The following is a 9,942-nucleotide window of genomic DNA, read 5'->3' as shown; positions in this document are numbered from 1 at the left end:
TTGAATGTCCACCCATCTTGTCTTGTGTGGGATTTCTCTTAGTCACTCCCTTTACTTTCTAACCTGGTTTTACTAAGCGGGGGGGGGGGGGGGGGATTGCTTTGGTTGTTGTAGGTTTTGTGGGGAATCTGGGGTTGATTTGGTTGATTGGTTTTCCTTTTTTTTTTTTTTTTTTTTTGTCAGGTCTTGTTTTGTATCTCATGCTGGCCTCCTGTTTCAGCCTTCTAAGTGTTAGGGTTATAGATCTCTCTCTCTCTCTCTCTCTCTCTCTCTCTCTCTCTCTCTCTCTCTCTCTCTCTCACACACACACACACACACACACACACACACACACACACCACACCAGCTTACTCCTTTGTTTTGAGGTGCATGCTCTAGCAGCTTCTGAGATACAGCAGAGGGTATGAAAGGTAATTTTTCGAGACCAGATCGAATGTCTTTATTTTACCCCACTGTCTGATTGAACATTTGACTGAATTCCTGCCTAGGCTCCAGCTAACAGTTTCCCAGGAAGTGCCCAGTAGCTACCACCGCTTCCCTGAACCTCCAGCTGGTGAAGGCAAAAGAATGACAATTCACACCCTCAGCTCCTCAAATATGCTCACTGGGGAACCTCTGCAGCTTCCAGTGGACTGAACTCCAGGTTTCCAAAGGAGCACACCTGCCTGCAATGTCCTGGGAGCAGATAATCATTTTCTGTCCTTCACTTCTCCGCTGTGCCACTAGTCTCCCTAGCATTGGCTCCCACGTGTGCTGCCCCATTCAAATGTGACCCTGAGTCCTGGTCTGTTGCAGAGGAACCCCGACTGCAGGCAGCCAACCTCCCTGTGCACTTGAGCTGCTCTTCTCTCTCCATCCCCTTCTCCTCCATTTCTGGGTATCCTTCTCCCTATTTAGCACACTCTTCGGAGGCAGGCCCCGTTAGAACACCCCGTTAGCAAGCCCCTGCTCCACTGCTCTCTGAGAAGCGTCTTCTATTTCTTTACCGCTAGGAGTTAGGGACAGAGGATGTCCACACCTCCATCCCTGTCCCAAGATGACGTTTGCAGAGAGAAAAGAAACCATCTTACCACTTCTTCCTTGAAGCCTGTTCCTCAGTTCCAGCCTATTATAATTCCTACCTCTCTGGCTCCTTTTCACCAATCTCTTCTCTTCTTCCTTCGCCTGATCTTTAAATATTATTGCCCAAGGGCCCTGGCCTAGGGTTTTTGTTTGTCGTTTTTACATACTCCACTGGCTGATCCCATATTTGTTTTCCCGTAGCTTTGATGTAACAATGGTGCTGATAATCTTTGTAAATCCAAGGATCTATCTATTAATTTACAAAACACACTTAGGTAAATTCTGTGTGTGATCTGCTGGTGAAGATGCACGAGGGAGCCAAGCAGACAATATCTGCCCCGGCAGTTTACTATGCTTAAAGATTGTCGTCATGAGCGGAGTGTGGTGGCACATACCTGTTATCCCAGTGTTCAAGGTGTGCAGGCAGGGGGAGTTCAAGGCTAGCCTTGGCTACATAGCAAGTTTAAGCCAGCCGTTTCAGATACTAAACAAGTTATGTGGTGGTATATGCCTTTAATTCCAGCCCTCTGGAGGCAGCCTGATCTACATAATAAGTTCTAGGCCAGCTAGGACTACACAGTGAGACCTTGTCCAAAAAAGAAAAAAGATGAAGAAGGAAAATGAAAAGGAAGAGGAGGAGGTTGCTATGGCTGCATTCTCCATTTCCTTTCTTTTCATCCATTGATCTAGCCACTAATCCTTTCCCTGGCTCCTCCACTGACTCATTTTTCTGTCTACCCATTCTTCCTTCCATTCGCTCATCCACCTACCCGTTTGCTCATCCATCCAATCACTGACATTTATGAAAGCACCCACCCACTTGTCCATCATCCATTCGTCCATCCATTCATCCATCCACCAACCCATTGCCTCAGTCTTCATGCCAATGGTCCCAAGTCAATGACACATCAGGAAAAGGGGAGAAATTATGGTGGTTATTATCTCTGAACATCTGGGTAGAATGAGGACAAGTCTTTAAAGTACTTCCCATTTTATTCTGCTTTTTCCAGCCTAGCCAGAGTCTCTGAGTAGATACCTTGGGGGTTGGGAGTGGTGGTGGTGGTGATACTACATTAGATTAAAAGTCTTGTAAGTAAATGTCTTGCCTTAGATCTCCACAAAAGCAAACTGAGACAAAGACGCAAATGCATTTAATTTGCTTAGAGATCCCAGGCAGTGCCGTGAGGAAACAGGGAAGACAGAGGGAGTCAAATAAAACATGTCTGATGAGCTATCAGATCCCTCTGGGATCTCTTTATAAGACAGGTCTCAAGTCATTTCATCAGAGGACCAGAGACAGGAATCACTAACTGGCTCAGTGTTGGGAGATAACTCCTCAACTCCAAATTGTGTCTCCCAAGGTATCCTAGAAAGCCCCCAGGGAGATAAGACAGGAGTTCAGAGGAGGCACTGGCAGTGGTTTGGTGACAGCGGAGTTCTAAGGATGCAAAGCAAGGCCTGGATCCTCTTCATGGCCTAGTGGTTCCCCTTGGACCTGTTTGGCTCCCTTCATCACTCTAAGGTCTTTGAACAAGGAACATATCAATCTCTGGGATAGTGTGCATCATATAACAAAATACCCCATACTAGAGCATCAAGAGTTTGGCAAAATTAATCACTGAAGACTCACTTTTGACAAACGATACTGAAGCAAAGCACTGGGGTAGGGAGGGAGAACAGAATTAACTCCAGGAGGTGAGGGTGGGGGAGAAGCAGTGGGAACTCGAGACAAGCACCAAAACAATGAAGAAGAAAGCCCCTTTGAGGGTCAGCAGCTCATGCTCTGACCACTGGGGAGGCAAAGCAGGGTCACTTCCAGACTCTGTGGCTGGCAGACATGATCTTTGTGGTTTCTCAAGGGCACAAGACAGGTACACCGACATATCTCTGCAGCAGATAGGGACAGAGTTAACTGTTGGGAAGCCTGGGTGTATGGGGTGGGGCTGATGCAGAGTCCTCGTGTTCCTAGGCTGCTCTCCTAGGATGCAGACAGCAGGGGGGAGTGCACTGTGGTTAGCAACTTCTTTGTGATCTCTGTTCATGCACTTTGGAAAGAAGGGAGGAAATATGGAGACGGGTCCCATCTGCCTCCATTTCCCCCAGGAACCTGGATCCTAATTTGATAGTTAGTAACCCACTCACTAGGATGTAGAGCTCCATTTGTGACTCTAGGGGGCTCTATGCCAATGCCACCATCAGGATTTGCTCTTGGGGACCTGGGCCCCTTCAAATGGAGCCCAAAGATTGGAGCCAAAGCCCACTGGAGAAATGCAAGCAAATCCTAGAGCTAGCAGTTCCTGTCCCTACTGCTAATCTCATTTGTCCTTCTACGGATAAGGACATAGCTGGCACAGTGGGTCAGGACTGCTGACCCTTTATAGCCTTTTCTGAGCTGCAATGTGGGCTGTGGGTCTGAGCATACTCCTGGTCCACCGAGAAGCAGACACAAGGCAGGAGGATGGACACTTGGCGCCCTCCTCCCGGGGTTTGGGAGACATCAGTGATCATGGGGGACCGGAAATAGAATTCTTTGATTTGTGCTGGGGCCTGAGCATAGCGCCATAGGGACAAAGGGAAATAAAACAAGGAGACGGGGAGGGCAGAGGGGGACAAGCATCTCAAAGCGCTGCTTGGTAGCCTACTCCTTCCTGCTCCGGTTCTGTGGCTGCAGAACCACACTGATTTGAGGCCACCACTGTCACAGGTGCACCATAGACCCAGCCCACTATGACGTGGACACGCACACACATTTACTAAGGTGTTTGTGAGACACAGATACACTCTCCCTGCTCCTCTCTTCTCCCTCCTCCCCCACTGCAGAGAGACTGGCACCCAGCTTAGTCATTAGATTCACTCTAAAAGCCTGTGCCTAGACCATGGCTCCTCCCACAATGTGGGGGCACCCAACAGCAGCCCAGGCCTCCAGCTCCATCCTGAAAGAGTATCCTAACCTTTCCCAGCAGACCCAGGCAAATGCCCTTCAAGGCAGCACGAAAAACAAAACATCACCCAGACCAGTCCCTACCCCATTCCTTGGCTTGGATAAATCAGGCAATCACGTTGGCAAGCTGTGCAGGGGAGTGGGGAATGGCCAATCCCTTTGGCGTGGCTAGGAGGCTGGGGTGCTGGTGTGTGTGTGTGTGTGTGTGTGTGTGTGTGTGTGTGTGTGTGTGTGTGTTGGGGGTGCTCCAAGGGTTTGTTGTAAATGGGCAATCCCTTTGGCTGGCTGCGTAAACCCCAGAGGGGGCTTGAGGTAGGGTGTTTTGGGGTATTAGGTGCCTGAAAGACAATGGATTTGGTGCCTGGTCCTAAGGGCCTGGAAAACCCACAATCCACCCCTTTATCGTTCTTTGCAGACCCTCAAAGGATTTGTGCTTTTGGTCCTTTGTTACCTGGCTTTTCCCTCACCCTGAAATATGCCCCCTACTGTAAACTAGTTTACTCTATTACCCGACTTAGCCCTAACCCTAAGAATCAAACATTTGTTCAGTAAATTTGCACCCTGCCCGCTTTAGTGTTGGAAGCTGAAAGAGTCCACCATATTCTCTATGAATTCCTCCGAATTCTAGCCGGAAGGGGTCCATTGGTTCTTTCATCCTGGCGTCGAACCAACTCAATTCTCCCAGGACCTTTTAACCACAGTTGTTCCTTCCTCCCTCCCTGTTTTACTTGCCCAGAGCTGGGTGTCCCCACCACCTCCCTCCCACTTACCACCACGCTGGGCAGCCGGGAACGGGAGGCCAGAAACGCCTTTGTTTCTTCTTTATTTGCGGATATAATTATTATGCACCGCACTCTAAATTAGAGATAGATTTTTTTTCTGATATACATTTCATCTTATTCACCACGAGCACACCACACGCACAGTATACAGTTCCACAACCGGACACATTGCACAAGATGAGTTTGGGTTCCTGAAAACCGGCAGGCAAACAGGCTCCTGCCGCGGCTTCTCCAGAAGGAAGTCGCCCGCCCGAAATGGATTTTCCGACCAGCCCTTCTGGCCGCAAGGTTGAAATGTCTAGGGCATGGGGAGCGCTCTTGCTGGAAATGGCTGGACGCTGTAAATTCCAAGCACTGGATGGCTGTGAAATGTCCCCCACCCCACCCCTAAGGTCAAGTTTCCGAGCCTGCGAGTTGCGGGCGCCCCTTTCCCTTCCCTTCCCACCCCTACCGGTGACTGGAGCCAAAGTTGGGGCGAGGGAGGCTCCAGGAAGGACAGAAAACATTCTCCATAAATACGCTCTCCCTCCCCGCAAACCAGGACCGTGTGGAATAGAAAGGACGACAGAAACGCAGACGCAGTGGACCTTGGATGTCTATCCCCTCCCTCCCCCACCCCGTCCCCCGTTGAATAATCAGCAACTGGGAACCAGAGATGTTTAAAGCTCGGCCTCCCTAGTGCGGTGGTGGCGCACGGGGCTGGGGGGGGGGAGGAATAGGGGGTGGTAATGGGGATAGGCGGGGTGGGAGCTGGAGGCAGGGGCCCCGCCCACTAGTCCTCTGCGTTGGTTCGGTAGGCCTCGATGAGGCCCTCGAGTGAGTGCACGAAGCCGGACACGCTGCAGATGCCGCCGATGACGAAGATGGCCACATCGAAGAAGACCTGGTGCCACAGCAGCTTGCGCCAGAGCAGGCGCAGGTGGAAGAGGCTGGGCAGCAGGAAGCACAGGCCGGCGCCCGTGAGACTGCCGGTGAGGCCCATGAGCAGCGCGAAGTGCGGCACGTAGATGGCCATGAGCAGCGTGAAGACCACCAGCGCACAGCGCAGCGTCAGCCCCCACGACTTGAGGCGACCATCGCCTCCGTAGCAAGCAGGGAAGAAGGCACGGCTGCCTTCCTGGAAGAGAGACTTCTCCAGCACTTCGACGGCCGCGAAGAAGGGCAACGGGTAGGACAGCAGCGCCTTGGCCACCAGGAAGAGATTAACCACAGCGCGGATGGAACCGGGCAGGTTGTCGGTGATGACCTCCTTGGTTTCGTCGGCCCAGGTGAGGTAGGCGACGAGCGCGAAGAGACCCTTGAGCACGCAGGCGGCGATGTGCGTCCAGTTCATCATGCAGTGGAATTCGCTGGGCTGCTGCATGTTACCTTCGAGGGAGGGCAGGAAGATCTGCGACGTGTAGCTGAACACGATGATGCCGATGGAGATGGGAAATTTCTTGACGTCGATGTAGAACTTCACCTTCTCCCAGGCCCAGTCACGCGCGCGCGAGAGGCAGTAAGCGATGACCAGGATGTTGATGACGAAGTGGGCCAGTGTGCACAGCAGACTGAACTTGGAGACGGCCTTGAGATTCTTCAGGAAGGCGCAGGGCAGCAGCACGGCCGTAGCGATGATGGACCAGGACTTCTGCGACACGGGCAGCCCCGGGAAGCTATTGTACATGAGGTTGCCGCTCACCACCACGTACAAGATGCACGTCATCACCAGCTCGATGATCTGGGCCACATTAACCACGCGGCCACCCAGCGTGGGGAAACGGGGTGCACAGCACGCGTTGGCTATGGCCACATAAGAGTCCCGCACGCGCACCACCTCGCCGTCTTCGTTCTCCTCGTACAAGCATGCGATGAGGATCTTGCCGGTGTAGCAACACACCACTGCAGCAAAGATGATGAGGAATAACCCCAGGTAGCCGCCGTGGAGGATGGCGTAGGGTAGGCCCAGCACAAACATGCCCTGTGGTGCAAAGAGGCAACCAGATCCAGGAGCTCAGCCCAGGCAGCCTTGGAAAGGGATTGTAGGGGGTATAGCCCAAAACTATCGCTAGAGGGAGCTAGGGGAGGGGGACTTGCGCCTAAGCGACCAGGTGGAAAGGATGGGGGACTGGGACGAATCCTCGTGAAAAGGGCACCAAAGCAGAATCTGAGTGTTAAGTCAGAGGGAAGGCTAGCGGGGAAGGGAGGGATGGGGGGATGGCTGGAGGAGTCTGAGGGTAGAAGGAACTGCAGGAATCCTAGCAGATAGTTCCAGGGGATACAATCAGAAGAGGGGATGGAAAGCGGGGACTGGAAGGAACACTGTCCCAGAAGGGCACTCTGAAAAGCTCCGAAGAGCCGGGCACCGGATTTAAGGTGGCCTGGAATGGGATGTTCATTAATGAGGTGTCTTAAGCGTGAAACTAGAGGAGTGGAGGCCGGGTAGAAAGGAACCGACTGAAACCCAAAAGAAGCCAGAAAGGACACTTTGGCTAGACACAGGGCTTTGGGGAACTGAGAGGGGGTGGGAATATGGATTGGGAATCCTAGGACAAGGCAGGAGTTGGGGCCAGGACGAGCCATAAGAAGGGTATTTTAAGTGGGATCTGCAAAGGGCATCAGAGTAAGGACCGTTCCCACCCAGGAAGCCGGACCGCTGCTGCAGGAAACCAAAGCGGACAGGTCTCTAGAATCTGATCAGATGAAAGGGCCAAAGCGGTGCAATGTCGTTTGTAATTTACATGGAGAAAAAAAAAAAGCTAACGAAGTACAAGATTCCCGAGGCCTGAGCACCTCCAGTCTACCTTTCTCCGGGCTAGAGAACAGAGCCATGAAAGACACAGGAAGAAACACCTGCAATCGCGAAGGCCTCTGGGACTCCAACCCTATTCTGTATTCTTCAATCTCCTGTCCCTGAGTGGGAAGTGCCACGGGTAGAGAGACACCTAAGCATCCCTCTGAATCTAAAGTCCAGAGAAACCCAGCTGCCGCCTTCCACCCCTAAGAAACCTGCGTTCTCTGTCTCAACGATTCAACACTCCAGAGAAGCTAGGGAGCCAAGACAAAGAACCCAAGGGCTCCCAGAATCGAGGCCTCCTCCCTCCCAGAAGTTGGGGCCCATCAACCCCTGCCCGCTCCCGGGGTTGTTTTGAGATATCCAAATCATTGAGCGGAGGAGTTCCGCGCTCCTGGTGGGGATGGGACTGGACTAGGGGTTGGGATTAGAGGTTACAGAGGACGAGCTGGACGGCCTAAGGCAGTTCTCAGGCTCTGGAGCAGCTTGGCCCGAAGGTGGAGGAGGCGCTTGGGCTTCTGCGGTGCAGCCGGGATTTCGGGCGAAAGGAGTCAGTCTGCGCAGCTGCGTGGCGCGGAGTCCTATGTGCTAGCCTGTTTGTCTCCAACAAAGCTGCACGAGCCAAGTGGATGCTGTGTCTGCCTGAGTGTGTGCTTGTGTGTGCATGCATTATAATCAAGTTAGGACATGGGCACTTGCTGTATAAAAAGTATTGCTGCAATTGGGGAAAGCCTTGGGGTGTACCAAGTACGTCTCGGGTGACCTCGTCGATTGTAAATCGATGCATGTCATGTGCCTGTTTGTTCATGGGGAAGGGGAACGAGGAGACAGACGTGTCTGTCTCTGTACGTGTGCACAATTTCTGCGTGTGTCCGGAGGAGGAGACTCCCAGCTCAGCTCTTCCTCCCCCCCCCCCCCGCGGCCCCCACCCCCAACCTCCTCCGGAAAATGCAGCTGTGACTCCATTCCGCAGCCCAAGGCAAACTGTCCCTTCCGATCCCGGTTTTCTTTCTCCCTCCCACCCCCACCTCCGCCCCAAGCCCTTCCCCATTTCTCCAGCTTTTGCAGGGTCTCTACATTTGTGCCCCCCCCCCCAAACCTCAGCCAAGTTGTCCTGTCGCAGGGGCAGTAAGAGGAGGCTATATGGATCTGAACAGGACACCACCTGGGGGCGTAGATCCCCCACACAGCTAGCAAGGTCGGAGAAGAGGAGATAAATTCTCGAGTCCTGGGGGGAACGGGCTTTGAAACCTAGACCTCTGCGGGGTTCGTGTGGGAGCAGAACCCGGCAATCACCGCTCAGGTGGGGATGGTGAAAGTAAGAGCTGGGAATCCCGCGCTCACCTGAATGGCGTTTGTCACGTTCCAGCCCGCCTCCCACGCCGTGATCTTAGGCTTGTCATGACCCCCGAACTCGCCACCAGCTCCCACGGCTTGGTCCTTGGAGCCAGACGGTGGCAAAGGAGCGCCGCCGCGCTGATAATGGATGTCTCCTTCGACGGGCGGCTCGGCTCCCTCCTCTCCGCAGGGCTCGCCTTCTGATTTCAGGATGTCCATCTGCAGGCCTTGGCGATGCTCAAAGTCGAGGTCGTCGCAGTGCGCGAAGCCCACCGCCTCCTCATCCGTAGCCGCCTGAAACCCCATCCTGGCAAACATGCCGCTCACCTTGGCCTGGGACTTGTTGGACACGGACGTGGCCACATTGGTCAGCTTGCTGCGGAGCAGGGTAGCCATGGTGGCGATGGGGCAGGAGGAAAGGACAGAAGGGTCTGGGGCCGCGGCGAACGCGTGTTAAGGCAGCGAGGGCCGCTATCTCTGCTGGCTCTTGGAGCGGCACCCCGGGGCGCTCTGGCTCATGACCCTCGAGCCCTGCGTTCGAGGCTGTCTCCCGGAGTGATAGGCTGACTCTCGGTGGGACCGGCCCGAGAGGTGACGAGAGCTCTGCAGAGCTGGCGCGGGTGCCTGCCGGGCTGCGGAGGGCGGCGGCGACGGCGGCGTCAGAGCAGCTACGCGAGGCTGGCGCGGCGCCCCCACGCGGGCGCAGCCCAATGCGCTCGCACCCCTCGGAGTCAGGCGGTGCGTGGGCGGAGGGCGGAAAGGGGATACTGCCCAAGCCGAGGGACGTGAGGTGGGGGCTGTGAGGAGGGAAAGGGGCCACGGAAGGTTTCGGAAGTGTGATAGGGGCTGGAGAGAGGAACCCTTGGGAAGGCGGTGGGAAGGAGCACGGGGAGGTGTGGGTGGGGAGCCCCCCAAGTGCTGCATTTCTGGAGGAGGTGCTAAGCGGGCTCCCTGGCCCGTCCCACCTCGTCGCTGCAAGGAGGGAGGAGTTCAGTGTGGGCTGGTTATTGAGGTCCTCCATCCCCAGACCAAACCTCCAGAGTCCC

General features: G+C 54.2%; 1 protein-coding gene across 1 annotated transcript; it reads right to left on the bottom strand.

The window, feature by feature from the left end:
- Nucleotides 1–4,809: 4,809 nt before the first annotated feature.
- On the bottom strand, nucleotides 4,810–9,551 carry Slc32a1 (solute carrier family 32 member 1). The gene is made up of 2 exons (XM_075962887.1): nucleotides 8,903–9,551; nucleotides 4,810–6,745 (listed from the first exon to the last, which is right to left on the bottom strand). Exons 1-2 carry the CDS (start codon nucleotides 9,290–9,292, stop codon nucleotides 5,558–5,560), a joined length of 1,578 nt encoding a protein of 525 aa, XP_075819002.1. The 5' UTR covers nucleotides 9,293–9,551; the 3' UTR covers nucleotides 4,810–5,557.
- Between the last annotated feature and the right edge of the window lie 391 nt (nucleotides 9,552–9,942).

The sequence above is a fragment of the Microtus pennsylvanicus genome, chromosome 2 (genome assembly GCF_037038515.1).
Source record: "Microtus pennsylvanicus isolate mMicPen1 chromosome 2, mMicPen1.hap1, whole genome shotgun sequence".
NCBI lineage: Eukaryota > Metazoa > Chordata > Mammalia > Rodentia > Cricetidae > Microtus > Microtus pennsylvanicus.
This window is presented reverse-complemented; position numbering and strand designations above follow the sequence as displayed.